This window comes from Schistocerca nitens, chromosome 1 (assembly GCF_023898315.1).
Source record: "Schistocerca nitens isolate TAMUIC-IGC-003100 chromosome 1, iqSchNite1.1, whole genome shotgun sequence".
Taxonomy (NCBI): Eukaryota; Metazoa; Arthropoda; class Insecta; order Orthoptera; family Acrididae; genus Schistocerca; species Schistocerca nitens.
This window is the reverse complement of record NC_064614.1, coordinates 351,862,758-351,880,447: the sequence shown is the minus strand read 5'-3', so window position 1 is coordinate 351,880,447 and position 17,690 is coordinate 351,862,758. Positions and strand designations below refer to the sequence as shown.

Below are 17,690 nucleotides of genomic sequence, written 5' to 3'. Positions count from 1 at the left end.
AGTTGAGGCGTGCCACTCCGCGCAGTTTGAAGGATTGCGCGCCCCCAATAAACTGTGTCACATACTATATATTCCTACGGAAGTTGCCTTTGTATGTTACTTTGTAATACTAAAAGCGATGCCTGGTTTTATGAATAAATTTACTGTACAGTACTTCTTTTTGGCAAATAAACATGTACAGTTCGATTATCCGAACCAACCAGTTTTCCGAACACCCATGTCCCCCAATTACTTCGGATAATCAACACTCTACTGTATGTACATCTGTATCCATGCACATATTACATTGTTGATATGTGACTGTTCTGCATCGTTATTTTTGTTGCTCTAAAATATATTTATTTACATGTGCCGTGCTAGTCCTTGGAGAAAAGTTGGTAAATACAGGTAGACATAGCATCTACCATGTGTGTATACATGATATCTGTTTATATAGTAAAAGTGAGGAGTGAAAGAGGACTCTAGGGTATAAGATGAAGTATTAGAATGTGGAATATGAGTGTAAAGTAGATTGGTAATTTTACCAGAGTATTTAAGAATAGTATACATAAAGATGTATGCTCAGACAATGAACCAGGAGGCCTACTCAGGAAGGAGGATGGCGCAACCAGCATTTATTGGATGAGAAAGGCAGACAGGCAGACCCAAGGGAGGCTGACCTATACTGTGCGGACAGAAGGGAATCGGCCTATACCCTAGATTAGGAAGTTTAAAGGGGCGTACCTACCAAACCGGAAGGAGAAAGGGTACTCCTAGGATCAACCCATGTAAGATATAAGTACTGTTCCTAAAGGGAGAAAAGGCAGTATTGTGACAGAAGTCACACGTTTAAAGGGATGAGTCTGGTAAGTTTGAATTCTATGTATAAATAGCCTCATTAATTTTCAGGTTTACAAATGTCCAAGAAGGGAAGACTTTTATTCTACCCACAGTTCCTCCAGATTCCAATAAGTAATGATTAAGTACATACTTAGAAAAAGTAGTACAGGAAGTAAGAACAAAGCAGCAGAATATTAATGAGTTATGTGCACCTGGAATTTACAACTGGAAGAGGAACAGAGATAACCCCAACATGGATAGAAAGGCTCACAGTTTGTAACTGTGGTAAAACATGCACGGTACTGTTAAAATATAAAGAATTATTATCCTGAGTAATTGTACATAATGAATATGTATAAAATATCGTGTAGTCGAGGGAGGGATATGTAGTGCCTCAAGAATTTCGGTGTAAATACTAGAGACACTCGGCTTTCCACCATATCGAACACCCGATATTTTAAGTACGAGGATGAGAGAGTTGAGACTTATCTACCACGCCACCAGTTTCTGTGTATGCAGGATGGACATGTATCGGGAGAATACGGCAATAGTGACAGTCAATCGGCGCGGGCAAATTGTTGCCTCACTCGTCACAGAAGTTACATGCCCAGCACTAGGAGCAAGTGCGGACAGTGCTACATCAGTCATTACTGTGAACAGTTAAATTGTGTAAAAGAAAAGAAAGGGCACTTACTTTTACTTACTTACTTACTTACTGATTCTCTAGAGTTGCAGATGGTGGACTTTCGAGAGCCCTGAGAGGTTTTCGGACGGGTATTTATTGTAAAAGTATGTAATAGTTTCACACGGACTGCAAGTCACTGGGCTTACGAAATGGGATTGATTTATGTGGAAAATGTTACATGGTGTTCTGTTTGTGGAAGTAAAATATAGTGGGATTGATTTAAAAGTATCTTGAGTGTACGCAACCATTTTAAGAGTAGAAAAAATTCCTCCAAACAACATCATATCTTCAGACAAGAAGTTGGGCAGATTGTCACAGCCGACTGTCCTGAAAAGTAGATCAGCAAAGCACATCCAGGTAAGTCCAATGATGAAGGGGATGTGTAAGTCTTGCTCACCAGCACCTCAATGCTTCTTCTAGTCGCCGGAAACCACAAGACTACCAAATGGAACAGCCTCGGGCTATAGGTTTCAGCTGAAGGACAGCAACAATGCCATCAGTGCTCACTTCCTGTTCACAATGTTTTGAAGATTTTAAGTGCTCCATTTCCTACTGGTTCAACAGCAAGGCATTACTCTATATCAAAGGAAAATACAGAAGCAGTGGAACACATTTGTAATTCATTGACTGGCTAATTTCAGTATAAAACAGATTGCACAGAAGTTGTATAAATTGAAAACTTTAAGTCTCTGGACCTTTCACTTAGATTTGGAAACCATTTAAAGTGCTTGAAAAATGAGTCTCTTACTCATCTTTCAAAACTAAAATTATGTTAAATAAGTCTAGGTTTTGATTTTTTGATTTTCATGAGCCTGTTGTATGATAATGTCATAATAAAACAGGTTTTATGTATGACATTGCAATTGTTTATAAAACTTGTTCAACCTAAAAGAGGGAAGCTCTCATTTTCAAGGAATGTAGAACTATATGGTACTAATCAACAGAAAAAAGAGAAATTTTAAGGATTGGCATTTTTTAAGAAAAAAATCCACAAAGTATAAAAAAAGTTCAGAATGCTATAGTAAAAGAACTTTGACAGATATGTCCAAATGGAGGATTTATATGTAATCATTAAGCAATTACCTATCAAGTTAACCTGTGCATTTAATATCTCATCAGTGAAAGCACATAATACTTCATATTTACAAATATGTGAAACTATTCTTCAATACAGCAGTTTTCCAAGAATTTTGGATAAAGCTGTCAGAAGTGAGATTTTGCAATAGCTGCTAGCATCAGACCTAATTTTAGATGTGGTGCAGTTGTCTCTGTGCCCTTTAAGAAAGGACAGGGCTCATATCTGACTGAAGTTATCACAGAAGAATGCAAGTTCATGTGCATTCTTTCTCTACCACATCAGGATAAGGTATAGGCATTCCAGTTATTTTTAAATAATACACTTAAGTGCTATATTTTCTATTAAACCAATAGAAACTTTGAAGAGAAAGGTTACCTCATCTTCAGATAGTTTTCTGTTTGTTCTTGTTTCTACATATATCCATTGAGGTCGCCTTGACTCTGGATCAGGACCACTGAGACACTGAAAAATTGAAAGGAGTGTTTGCATTACATCAAACTAATAATATCATCATAACATAAAATGTCTCTGCATGTGTGAGAAATCAAAGCTGAATATTCGTACTTCGAAGCTACTAAAGAGATAACAGAGCTCAATATTGAATTTCCACAGCAGCAGTTAGAAAATAAACACTCATTTTACAAAGAGGTACATAGAATTCAGATATGATCTACCATCTTCAACTTTTGTAGCTATGTTGCCCTCAGTTGCATATAATATAGTGTTGATGGAAAGTCTCAGTTTGTTTACTGTTACAAACAAAATAATTCTTCAAGTCAAATTTTACGTACCCATTCAATAAAATGGCCACAGATTAGTCTAGCGCAATATTCATTTTTTTATATGTATTTACAAGGACAGTAAAACATGAAGAACAACCAATCCAGCAGCAACAGCACTTTCCTGGACTGCACTGACTGCTACCACCAAGCATGCAGTCCACAGCTCGTGGTCTACTGGCTAGCGTTGCTGCCTCTGGATCACGGGGTCCCAGGTTCGATTCCCAGCTGGGTTGGGGATTTTCTCTGCCAAGGGACTGGGTGTTTGTGTTGTCGTCATCGTTCTTGTTGTTGTCGTCGTCATCACCTTGACAGTGGCTAGATTGGACTGTGTACAAAAATTTAGGCTGCGTAAAAATTAGGACTTTGTATGGGTGCTGATGACCACGCAGTTGAGTGCCCAACAAACCAGTCATCATCATCATCAAACAAAGTATGCAGCGCCACTGGATTGCTGCTGGACCACTGTTTATTCTTCATGTTTTTGTGTCCCTCTCAATACATACTGACAAAATGAATGTCGCACTAGACTAATCAAGGACTGCTCTATCGAATGGGCTAGTGAAATTCTTTAAAAATCATTTTGTTTGTAAGGGGAATCAAACCAATGCTTTCCATTGACAATGAGTGTCGCATGAAAGACATGACATGCACTGTTTGTTTGGGACGACTCCGGCTACACAACACAAAAACGAGATCAAAAATATCTTGTGAAATACCAGAGAAAATTTGCCTGATGACTCTTATAAGAGACACCCTGTATATGCAGTACATGAAAATGATTACATTTACTGATCAATAGCACAAGCAGTTCTGAGCAACCAGATTTCGACCCATGTTGAAACACCCATATTAGTACATGATGTAGTCTCCACGGGCGGCAGCGCAGGAGCTGACTCTGGCATCCAGTCGATTGTACAGAAGACAAATACCAGACGAGTTACTTCTTGTCCCATCATATCTCTTACATGCTTGATGTGAGGGCAAGCATTATCCCGTTAGAACAACACATCATCTTCCTGGTGCAAGAATGGTAAAAGAACAGGTGTAACAGCATTCTGCACGTACTGAACACTGCTTGGTGTCCCCTCCAGAAACACCAAGGGTGAATGAGAGTTGTAGTTTATTGCACCCCAGTTCATAAGGCCTGGGGTAGGTCCAGTGTGTCAGGGATAAATGCACTCTACGTGACAGCACTCACCAGGTCTATGTCATAAGCGCACACGACTATCACTTGTGTGTTCGAAGAATCTGCTTTCATTGATGAAGACCATGGCGCACCATTCTATCTTCCAAATGATAATCAGGGGGCACTAGTCGAGCCATGCACATCCATGCTGCGGCATTAGTGGAAGACAGACTAGGGGTGTGCGTGCCCGTAGTCCTATTGCTAATAAACGGTTTGCAACAGTTACTGTTGACACGCCTGGACTCACAAGCCCTCTCATCTGTGCTCTACAATCTGCCACTGCTGCCCTTATGATAAAATGATCCTGACCGGCGTCTGTGTTGTGTGGACATCTGCAACCTCATCTACAAGTGTGAGAATGTTCACATGAGCACTGATACAAGCATGAAAAACTGACACAGGACATACTACCTGTGTGACAGTTCTGCGAAAGAACTACTGTGCCACTTGGAAAGTCACAATTTAACGCCTTTCAAACTTGCTCAGTTGCCTGTAGGAAGCATGAGTCCATCTCTATGGCATGGTTGCCTGCTTGCTTCACACTTTTGCACCACACTTAGCATTCCAGCTGTGAGCAATCCCCATAAAAGGATAGGCACAGGTGGCACTCTGGTAGCTATGCCACTATACAACCTGTCAGCAGACAACATTGAAACTGTGATCAGTGCATCTACTAACCCCAGGTGGCATATGCCATCACACACACACACACACACACACACACACACACACACAACATCTGAAACGTAACATCTAAATGTGTTTTCTGTTCCTAGAGCCGTGAAGAGTGAAAATGAAATTTTAAATGACAGCTATCCGAAGAAGAATAGCTGTAACAAAGAAACTAGAATATAAAATGTAAATCAACATCCACAAAATCTGTAAGTACAACTTCACATTACTTAACATCACAGATTAGCAAAAAGTACCAGAACTGTTTACAGCCAACACAGACAACATCCAAAATGTAAACAGAGTAGTACAATTAAAAATATGTAAATATTCCAGGCCACTGAAAATATCTTGTGAAGGAAAAAGCTGAAACATGTATGGCACTAAAAACTATGTTTTATTCAATTGTGATATGACAGTCCCAAAATAATAATTTCCGACATACCACAATAATCTACCAAACTGCCAATATTTAAAATTAATTTTGAAATTTCAGAAGTGAAATAAATAGATTCAATTTCTTTTAAAAAGCTGTTCTTTATTTATTTCCATAAGCTAGAATTTCCCTGATGTAGCACAGCTACGAGTATGAGGTCGGCGACCTATGTATGCCACAACTAGCATATCGAAAGATTTGCAGTACAGTGTGCCAGGCCATCTCATTGTTCACAGACAGTGACAATGCTTCACAAAGCAGGGAGTAAGCCACAGCTCAGCAGGAAGTGCACAGCCTGGAACAGCCGGCTTTCCATGATTGTCTAAAGCAACCCCCCCCCCCCCCTATTTCCCTGATGTAGCACAGCTACGAGTATGAGGTCGGCGACCTATGTATGCCACAACTAGCATATCGAAAGATTTGCAGTACAGTGTGCCAGGCCATCTCATTGTTCACAGACAGTGACAATGCTTCACAAAGCAGGGAGTAAGCCACAGCTCAGCAGGAAGTGCACAGCCTGGAACAGCCGGCTTTCCATGATTGTCTAAAGCAACCCCCCCCCTATTTTTTTTTTTTTAACAAATAGCTTCAGTGCCTATACTGCAACAAACTCTTAGGTCTTAATGAAAAAGCTTTTCACTCTCAGGATTAAGGTTTCTTTACTTGGGCGGTGAGGGGTAACTGGGGGGAGGGGGTGTTCATCAGTCTTGTGATTGGTTTACTGCAGGGCATCTTCATTTTTTCACCTGTACCAACCTCTTCATCTCAGAGTAGCACTTGCACCCAGTTTGCTCAGGTATTTACTCCCTACAGCTTTTATCCTCTACAGCAACCTCTAATGTCATGTAAGTTATTCCCTGATGTCTTAAAATGTCTTACTACCCTGCCTCCTCTTCTTGTCATTGTTCTCCATGTTCCTTTCCTCGTCAATTCTGGTGTGCTAAATACACTTTCTCAGAAATTTCTTTCTCAAATTAAGGTCAATATTTGATACTAGTAGACTTCTTTCAGGCAGGAACGCCCTTTCGCCTATTCTAGTCTGCTTGTATATCTTCCTTGCTTTGTACACCATGTGCTATTTTGCTTCCAAGGTAAAAGAATTCTTTCACTTCATTTATTTCTTGGTCACCAATTTTGAGGCTAGGTTTATCATTAATCTCATTTCTGCTATGACTCACTACTTTATATTTCTTTCATTTACCATCAATGTCCTCATTAGACTGTTCATTTCTGTTATTCTTCTTTACTATCACTGAAGATAGCAACGCCATCAGCGAATTTCATTACTGATATCATTTCACACTGAATTTTAATCCCACTCCTGAACCTTCCTTTTATTTCCATCATTGCTTCTTCAGCATATAGGTTAAACAGTAATGGTGAAAGGTTGGGTGCCTTTCTTAGAACATTTTTAATCCAAGCACTTCGTTCTTGGTCTTCTATTCTTATCATTTCTTCTTGGTCTTTATAGATATCGTAAATCACTAGTCACTCCCTATACCTTACTTACTCACTCACTCACTCTCTCTCTCTCTCCCCACACTTTTCCAACACTGACAAATCTTATGAACATGTCTTTATTTTTCTTCAGTCTTGCTTCCATTATCAAGCATATCATCAGAAATCCCTATCTGGTGCCTTAACTTTCCTGAAGTTAACTTATTGTCACCTAAAAGATACTCAAATGTAACTTGGATGCATGAGCTGTAAAGCTGACTGTGCGATACTTTTTGCATTTACCTGCCCTTGATATCTTCATGTTTTTGTAGACGACATTTTTCCCAGCGTCTGATGGTGTATCTCCAGATGCATAAAATTAGTCTTTCTCCTCTCCCGTTCCTATTACCAAGACTATATTCTCCTGTGTATCTTACTTTTATTTCCTTCCACACTACAGTGTTCCAATCACCTTTGATTATTAGATTTTGATCTCCTTTAATGTAACGAGTTACATTTTCAATACCCTCAAATATTTCTCCTAGTGCTTCTTCTTCTGCCTTGTTGCATCAGCATTTATACTTGAACTACTGTAGTTGGCATTAGTTTACTGTATCACTGGTTTGTTCAAAGTAACTCACTCTCTGTCCTGCCTTCCTATTCATAACGAACTGTACTCTAGTTGCATCATTTTCTGCTGCTGCAAACTTTACCCTGTAACCATCTGAACAGAATTCATCTTCTTTCCATTACACTTCATGAATCTCATTATATTGCAATGAGCCTTTGTGTTTCCTTTTTCAGATTCCATAGCTTCCCCACCACATTCAGACTACTGATATTCTGCACTCTAACATGTAAAATATTAACCTTTCAGTGGTTTACCCAATCTAACCTTTTCCTCATGATCACTTCTCCCTTAGTGGATCCCTCCCAGAGATTCAAATACGGAGATCATCGTTGTTATCGTTGTTTCTTTTATTCTCCCCCCCCCCAATTATAGGCCACATCCTACGGATACACATTACGCACCTTCAATGCAGAAGCTTCTGTTGCCTTCTGCATCATCATGTCATTGATTTTTATTTTATTTTATTTATTTATTAATTTATTGTTCCGTGGGAACAAATTAAGGAGAAGTCTTCATGGTCATGGAACGTGTCAATACATGAAACTATAACATGATAGTAGAAACAAATAAAATGAAATATAAGAAACGTATTCAGGCGGCAATTCGTAAGTTTAAATAAAGAAAATCAACAATGCAACACTGGACTTTGCTTAATTTTTCAGCTCTTCCAGGAGCTCCTCGACAGAATAGAAGGAGTGAGCCATGAGGAAACTCTTCAGTTTAGACTTAAAAGTGTTTGGGCTAATGCTAAGATTTTTGAGTTCTTGTGGTAGCTTATTGAAAATGGATGCAGCAGAATAGTGCACTCCTTTCTGCACAAGAGTCAAGGAAGTGCATTCCACATGCAGATTTGATTTCTGCCTAGTATTAACTGAGTGAAAGCTGCTAACTCTTGAGAATAAACTAATATTGCTAACAACAAACGACATTAAAGAAAATATATACTGTGAGGGCAATGTCAGAATTCCCAGACTATTGAATAGGGGTCGACAACAGGTTCTCGAACTTACACCACATATAGCTCAAACAGCCTGTTTTTGAGCCAAAAATACACTTTTTGAATCAGAAGAATTACCCCAAAAAATAATACCATATGATAAAAAAGCATATGAAAATATGCGAAGTAGACTACTTTTCGTGTTGAACTGTCACTTATTTCAGATACTGTTCTAATGGTAAATAAAGCAGCATTTAGTTTCTGAACAAGATCCTGAACATGGGCTTTCCACAACAGCTTACTATCTATCCGAACGCCTAGGAACTTGAACTGTTCCGTCTCGCTTATAATATGCCCATTCTGTCTGATCAAAATATCGGTTCTTGTTGAATTGTGAGTTAGAAACTGTAAAAACTGAGTCTTACTGTGATTTAGCATCAAATTATTTTCCACAAGGCACGAACTTATTTCATGAACTACATTATTTGATAATGTTTCAATATTACACACAAGATCCTTCCACTACCAAGCTAGTGTCATCAGCAAACAAATATTTTTGAATCACCTGTAATACTAGAAGGCATATCATTTATATAAATAAGAAACAGCAGTGGCCCCAGAACCGAACCTTGGGGAACACCCCACTTAACAGTGGCCCATTGGGACTGAACATCACTACCACTCTCAATATTGCGGAGAATTACCTTCTGCTTTCTGTTCTTAAGTAAGAGGCGAACCAATTGTAAGCTACTCCCCTTACTCCATAATGGTCCAATTTCTGCAGTAATATTTTGTGGTCAACACAGTCAAAAGCCTTTGTTAAATCAAGGAAAACCTTTTATTTAATCTGTCCAAAACCTCACAGAGAAAAGAGAATATAGCATTTTCAGTTGTTAAACCATTTCTAAAACCAAACTGTACATTTGACAGCAGCTTATGTGAATTTAAATGCTCCAGTAACCTTGTATATACAACCTTCTCGATAACTTTAGCAAACATCGATGGCATAGAAATAGGTCTATCATTGTCAACATTATCCCTGTCTCCCTTTTTATAAAGTGGCTTCACTACCGAGTACTTTAATCAGTCGGGAAAGCGACCACTCCTAAAGGAAAAGTTACAGATATGGCTAAGTACTGGGCTAACATACATAGAACAATACTTCAGTATTCTGCTAGATACCCCGTCATATCCATGAGAGTTCTTGGTCTTTAGTGATTTAATTATTAACTCAATCTCCCTCTTGTCAGTATCATGGAGGAGCATTTCAGGACATGTGTCTGGAAACGCTTACTTTCCATGTTAGAGCTCATTTTATTACTTCTCTTCAAATCACATTAATCACGGAATGGAAACACACAGCAACAGAACGTACCAGAGTGACTTCACAAACACTTTGTTACAGGAAATGTTCAAAATGTCCTCCGTTAGCGAGGATACATGCATCCACCCTCCGTCGCATGGAACCCATGATGCGCTGATGCAGCCCTGGAGAATGGCATATTGCATCACAGCCGTATACAATACGAACACGAAGAGTCTCTACTTTTGGTACCGGGGTTGCGTAGACAAGAGCTTTCAAATGCCCCCATAAATGAAAGCCAAGAGGTTTGAGGTCAGGAGAGCGTGGAGGCCATGGAATTGGTCCGCCTCTACCAATCCATCGGTCACCGAATCTGTTGTTGAGATGCGTACGAACACTTTGACTGAAATATGCAGGAGCTCCATTGTGCATGAACAACATGTTGTGTCGTATTTGTAAAGGCACACGTTCTAGCAGCACAGGTAGAGTATCCCGTATGAAATCATGATAACATGCTCCATTGAGCGTAGGTGGAAGAACATGGGGCCCAATCAAGACATCACCAACAATGCCTGCCCAAACGTTCACAGAAAATCTGTGTTGATGACATGATTGCAAAATTGCGTGCGGATTCTCGTCAGCCCACACATGTTGATTGTGAAAATTTACAATTTGATCACGTTTGAATGAAGCCCCATCCGTAAAGAGAACATTTGCACTGAAATGAGGATTGACACATTGTTGGATGAACCATTCGCAGAAGTGTACTCGTGGAGGCCAATCAGCTGCTGATAGTGCCTGCACACACTGTACATGGTACGGAAACAACTGGTTCTCCCGTAGCACTCTCCATACAGTGACGTGGTCAGTGTTACCTTGTACAGCAGCAACTTCTCTGATGCTGACATCAGGGTTATCGTAAACTGCACAAAGAATTGCCTCGTCCATTGCAGGTGTCCTCGTCGTTCTAGGTCTTCCCCAGTCGCGAGTCATAGGCTGGAATGTTCCGTGCTCCCTAAAACGCCGATCAATTGCTTTGAACATCTTCCTGTCGGGACACCTTCGTTCTGGAAATCTGTTTCGACACAAACGTACCGCGCCACGGCTATTGCCCCGTGCTAATCCATACATCAAATGGGCATCTGCCAACTCCGCTTTTTGAAAACATTGCACTGACTGCAAAACCACGTTCGTGATGAACACTAACCTGTTGATGCTACGTACTGATGTGCTTGATGCTAGTACTGTAGAGCAATGAGTCGCATGTCAACACAAGCACTGAAGTCAACATTACCTTCCTTCAATTGGGCCAACTGACTGTGAATCGAGGAAGTACAGTACATACTGACGAAACTAAAATGAGCTCTAACATGGAAATATAGCGTTTCCGGACACATGTCCACGTAACATCTTTTCTTTATTTGTGTGTGAGGAATGTTTCCTGAAAGTTTGGCCGTACCTTTTTGTAACACCCTGTATAAGCAGTTCACTAACTTTATCTCTAATACCTTGTATATTTTGATGATATATACTAATTCCCTCATTACTCGGATACCTAAGCTTTGTCGAAAGTGGTTCCTTTGTTAGAGAGACTTCCCTTAAGCAGGAATACCTATCAGCTGACTTCAATCTAAAAAAGGTGCAGCTCTAACACCCACTAGTACAGGAATTTTCCCATCAGTGATCCCACCACCCCCACCTATGCTGTCACCTATAAGCATTGCCAACCTCCCCTTTCCATACCTGTTGAGGTGCAGGCCATGTCTAGTGAAACCCGTCCTGCTGATAGACTCCACCGACACCACTGAAATGTGACTCATGCCTTCTGTCATCAGTGCACCCCCAAGTCTCATGTTATTACGCTTGACGGCTGTATTAAGATGAGGCCGATCATGACGCTGAAACAGTTCCACGAAATGCACATTCGTGTTGCCAGTCTAAGTGGCTATCTTTTCCAGGTCACCATTTATGTCATACTCCCCATCTCTATCAATACTATTACCAGCACCATCCACAACCACTACCTGATCCTCTTTAGTAAAGTCCCTACATAACCCCCCTATGTTAACAGTCACCTGAGCCAATCCTGCATTAGGCTTCACAATGCTGGTGACCTGGTACTCACTCCCCAACACTTCCCTGCAACTGCTGGTCTACACCTTTACCATGAGAACTACCTAACAGCAGAACCCTCTTCTTTCTCTTAGACTTTGCAACTGTCCCAGCCACCGCTGAGGTCTACTGCATACTTCCTACATCTACAGCTACTAGAGATTCCTCTCCACTAGACTCTGACAGTTGGTCATATCTATTGCAAACACCAATAGTAAAACTATCTGAAAATTTCCTCCTACTAGCAGATCTCTTGCCAACAGCCAGCTCCCATTCCCCAACCCCCTTCTCCCTCCTCATCCTATCTAGCTCCTCCTGTATGTTTTTCAACTGTACCTGAAGGGCACAGATCTTACGCTTCTGCTCCTCTATCAACTTACTCTTGCTACATAACCTGCAGTTCCAGGAGAGAATCTCACCAGAATGCCCACTGGCTTCCCCACGGCATCCCCCCCCCCCCCACCCCACTCCCCCCAGTGAAAATACTTCGAACAAGTCTCCAAGTCTCACACCGCAATCCACTACTCACGAACCTACAGCAAAGCCCACACTTTTACAGTTATTGAAACAAGAAAACTACTTTAAGTTCCACTACTACAATAAGATTATGTTAAAAAATTGACTACAATAATCACAAACCTTCTCTACAAGTGAAGTAACTACTACTATTAACAGTATTAATCAACAGCAAATGACAATACAACAAAAGACTAACACAGAAAGAAAATCAAACGTCTAATGACACAGTAACGAAACTGACAACAGTTCCCAAAAATTTCTTCTGAGATTATTTCACCAGAAAACACCAAGAACACAAACAATTAACCACTATACACAAACAATTAATTAGTACTTAGCTTTCGATGCGCCGCTACAGCTGCAACTGGTCAGCACAGAATGTAAACATAGGTAAGAGGTTAAGTTGCTCGATATGAAACACTCACAAATATCAGGTCACAACACAAGAACGGCAGAGGTGAATGAAGAAACCACTAATAAGTCACTTATATGGTAAATATTATCACAAAACCGTTAAATATTTATCTGAAACCTAAAAATATATGAAAACTTAGAGAGTGATGTCACATGCAGTCACGCGCTTATGAGGTCACACCAAAGATCATTGCTAAATCTTCCACCTGTCAGAGACATTATCTAATCCCAAGGGCAAAAAGGCACCCTGACCCTCTGTCCACTCCTCCGTCATCTTTGACACGGACTCTGGCAGAATGAATTACTCCAGAGGCTCTCCACCATCACTGACTATGATTTTTAATTAAAATTCAAGTAGTGGTTGGGATTGAACCTGGGATCCAGAACATTTTGATTACCACCCAATGATAGTAGCTCCAGTCCATGGATCATAACGCATGCAGACATATTACCTATGAAAGAAATACTTACTATATGAGATACAGCACAACGGATGACATTAATCTTATTTTTGAAGTCTTCCAGAGATGTAAAATGTTCCACACTTGTTAGTGGTTGCTGTACTATTCTGAAAATAGAAAGAAAAAAAAAGGATACTAAAACTGATACATAAAAATAAATATATTTATTTCATTTAAGACTTACATTTCAAACTTTTTATTAGCAATAACATGAGCCATTCGAATAAAACAATATCCAGAAACGTAGGAATCCCAAGCAGCATCATGAATTTGTTTTGTAACACCTGAAACAATGAAACCACATTAGCCAGAATATTAGAGAGAGAGAGAGAGAGAGAGAGAGAGAGAGAGAGAGAGAGAGAGAGAGAATTCCAAAATTGCTGATAGATATACACAAAAATGAAAAAGAAACTACTCTTAGATTATGGAACTATCATTTCCTTTTTCAGAGAGCAAAGCGGGAAAATTAGACAGGAAGGGAAGTTACGGACAAGAGAGATCCTCATGTTGTGAGGATGAGGGGGAAAAATGTTGAAAGAGAAAGTATCAGAAAGAGTAGGAGATTAAGAGAGTATAGTGGTAAGTACTGTGTCAGAATCAGTCCAGAGACGATATGAAGATGGAGTGAGAATTATATACAGTAGAGAAACAGAAATGAGATGCTAACTGGACAATGTAATTAAAAACTGAAAGGGACAGAAAAACACTGAAAGGGACAGAAAAACACAAAGAGTGGGACAGGGGAAGAGAAACTTGACGGGGAAAGAGCTGCAGATAAAAAAAAGGTAATAAAAATTGATTAAATATACATATAATAATAATAATGAGTGGAGGATTGGGGAGTCATGTCCAGGAGAGTGGCAGGGCGCAAAGATACGCTGAAGAAAAAGTTTACAGCTCCAGAGTTCAGGGAAGCAAGTACTGGGAGGGAAGATCCAAACAGCCAATTTTGTATAGCAAATACTCAGTTCCATGAGTCAAGCTACAGAGGGGGGGGGGGGGGGGGGGGGAGCAAGAGAGGGGAAAGGAAAGGTGGGCGCATTGGCAGAAGGCAGAAAACAATGAGGGTGAGGGTAAATAAAAAGGGATGAGGTAACGAGGTAATAGGACGGAGGGGGCAGAAACTGTTTGACAGAGGGTGTGGGGACAGTAGGTTACCACAGGTTGAGGTTGGGATCATTTCAGGAGCGGATAATGTGTTGTTCACAAAAGCTTGTGGTGGAGGAGAGGATCCAGATGGCCCAGGTTGTGAAGCAACCATTGAAATCATGCATGTTATGTTCAGCTCCCTGTTTTTTCACAGGGTGGTCTGCTTCGTTCTACAACAGAGTTTGGTGCTAGCCGTACATCCTGGTGGATAGCCTGTTGATACTCATACCAATATAAAAATCTGTGCTAGAGTTGCAACTGGTATATGACATGGTTTCTCTCACAGGACGCCTAGCCTTTGATGATGTTAGATAAGTCTGTGACAGAACTGGAATAGGAAGTGCTGGGTGGGATAATCGGGCAGGTCTTGTACCTGGGTCTTCCACCAGATTTGATCCTTGTGAGAGGGGGTTGGGATTGGGAGTGGCATAGGGATGGACTACAAAGTTGTGGAGATTGGGGAAGGGGGGGGGGGGAGAGGTGACATTACACTTCTTTAAGAGTGGTGGAAAGGACATTGGATAGGATGTTCCTATTTCAGGGCCTGATGATAAATGAGCATGGTGATGAATAAGCCCTGATGAAAGACGCGGTTTAGTTCTTCCAGTAAGGGATGGTATTGTGTGACAAAGGGAGCACTCTTTTGTAGATGGCTCTTGGGGGTGATGGAAGGATTGGGAGTGTGTGGGGAAATGGCGGGGTGTCATTGTGGTGAAGAGAGAAATGGATTGAGGGGGGGAAGTAACTGTACAACTGTACACAACCACCTTCTACATGCTCCTTAAAATTCACAAACCCAACAAACCTTGATGCCCCATTGTAGCTGGTCATTGTGCCCCTACTGAAAGGATTTCAGACTTCACTGGCCAATGCCTCCAACCAACTGCCTGTAATCTAGAATCCCACCTCAAAGATACCAACCACTACCTTCAACTCTCCACCGTCTCCACTCTTTACCCCCTGATTCCCTACTGGTCATTGTTGATGCCACTTCATATACACTGACATCTCTTATGCCCATGGTCTTGCTGCAATTGAACGCTACCTTTCCCAGTATCCTCCACTATCTCATTCCTCACACAACTAACTTTATCCTAACATGTAACTAATTCTCATCTGAAAGGAAGGTATACAAACATATCTACAACAAAGGCATAGACACAGCATGGCACCCTCCTACACTAACCTGTTTATGGGCCAACTAGATGAAAGCTTCCTAGCTAACCAAAACACCAAACAGCAGGTCAGGTTCAGGTTCAGGTTCAGGTTCAGGTTCAGGTTCACTGATGATATAATCATGACAGACTCACGGATAAGACACTCTGTCCTCATTCCTTAGCCACCTCAACAGCTTCTCTCTCACATTTGCTTCAACTTGTCCTCCTCAACGCAGCATGCCACCTTCCTGCCTTCCTGGATGTTGACCTCCTCCACTCTGATGGCTCCAACTGCACCTCTGGCCACATTAAACCCACCAACCACCAACAGTACACGCATTTTGACAGCTGTCTTCTATTCCACACCAAAAATCCTTCCCGTACAGACTGGGCACCTAGGGATGGCCTATCTTCTGTGACAAGAACTGCCGTTACCAGTATGCTGAAAGTCTTACCAAGGCATTCACAGACAGGCACTATCCCCTGGACCTAGTCCATAAAGCGATTTCCAGTGTCATTATCCCACTCCTGCCAATCCTCCCACCACCCCTAAGAGCCAGCTAGAAAGGAGTGGTCCACTCATCACCGATTAGCAACCCTGACTGGACCAACTGAACCACATCCTTTGTTGGGGCTTTGATTATTTATCATCAAGCCCCGAAATAAGAGACATCCATCCCAGGATCCTCACCAATCCTCCTGAAGTGATGTTCTGTCACCCACTGAATCTCCACAACATCCTAGTCCATCCTTATACCACTGCCAATCCCAACCCCTGTCACAGGGATCATATCCCTGTAGACGACCCGTGTGGAAGACCAGCTCAACCGACCCACCTAGCACTTCCTATTCCAGTCCTGTCACAGGCTTATCCTACAACCCATCAGAGGCTGGGCCACCCATATCCTCCCTCCCAATGCTGCGCCTGTTAGTCTCATCAGGCTGCCATCTAGTCCCTGCACAGTCCCCACACAGTGCTCTTCTACGCTTCCCAGACAGCACTCGTCTCTCCTCCCACCCATATCCTGCTATTACTTCCCCTTCCCCGCCCCCTTCCAGATTCCTATTCACATGACAGTCACATTCTGGCTGGAGATGACAGTGGTAGCAGTCATGTGTATTAGGTGTATGTGTGTGTGTGTGTGTGTGTGTGTGTGTGTGTGTGTGTGTTTTCTTTGTCAATGGGTATACTACAACCTGGTGTTCCCATTGATGATATAGTTTGAAAAGGATGTTACGGGGGTCCGGAGGGTGACGGAAGGTTACAACAGGTGGTGTGGGCAGGGTATCATGGAAAAAGCATCTCATTTCAGGGCTTATTTGAGAAAGACGCAGTCAGAGCAAAAGTATATCACAATGATTGAAGAGAGACAGCTATACAGCCGCATGTTCCACTGAAAGCAGTGTGGAGTAGTGGTTACCATCGCTTGCTGGTATGTCGCAGGCCACCCGTTCGTATCCGTTCACCTGTTAATATTTATTACTTAGTGTGAGTAGTGGTTACCATCGCTTGCTGGCATGTTACAGGCCACCAGTTCATATCCGTTCACTTTATTACTTAGTGTTTATCATTCCAAGAAGGTCCCAGAAATCTCTTACAATTGTAATGTTTGCGTATTTTGGAATATTACATGTTTGTATAAACAGCAGGGCTCTCCAACCAGGAGGCAGTTCTATTCTGTCAATACGCTGGTATTCATAGTAAATTTTCATCCACTGGTAAGTATTGTACTTGACTGACAAGCTTGCTTTTGGATTATGACTTGATTGTGGTTACAATGTGGCAGTATATGAAAGCAAAACTATTATGTATCTACTAATACTACTGACTGCCAACACCTGCATATCCAAAGAAAAAGCAACCAAAAATACAATAGGAACTCAAATTATTATCAAACAAAAAATGATTAGT

General features: G+C 41.2%; 1 protein-coding gene across 1 annotated transcript in view; it reads right to left on the bottom strand.

The window, feature by feature from the left end:
• LOC126248766 (pre-piRNA 3'-exonuclease trimmer-like) overlaps positions 1-17,690 on the bottom strand; it is a 250,164-nt gene that overhangs the window by 90,760 nt on the left and 141,714 nt on the right. The window contains exons 7-9 of the mRNA XM_049950130.1: positions 13,657-13,756; positions 13,483-13,579; positions 2,958-3,044 (exon numbers count right to left, since the gene is read on the bottom strand). Of these exons, the coding sequence (XP_049806087.1) occupies positions 2,958-3,044; positions 13,483-13,579; positions 13,657-13,756 (284 nt within the window). The remainder of the gene's footprint in view (positions 1-2,957; positions 3,045-13,482; positions 13,580-13,656; positions 13,757-17,690) is intronic.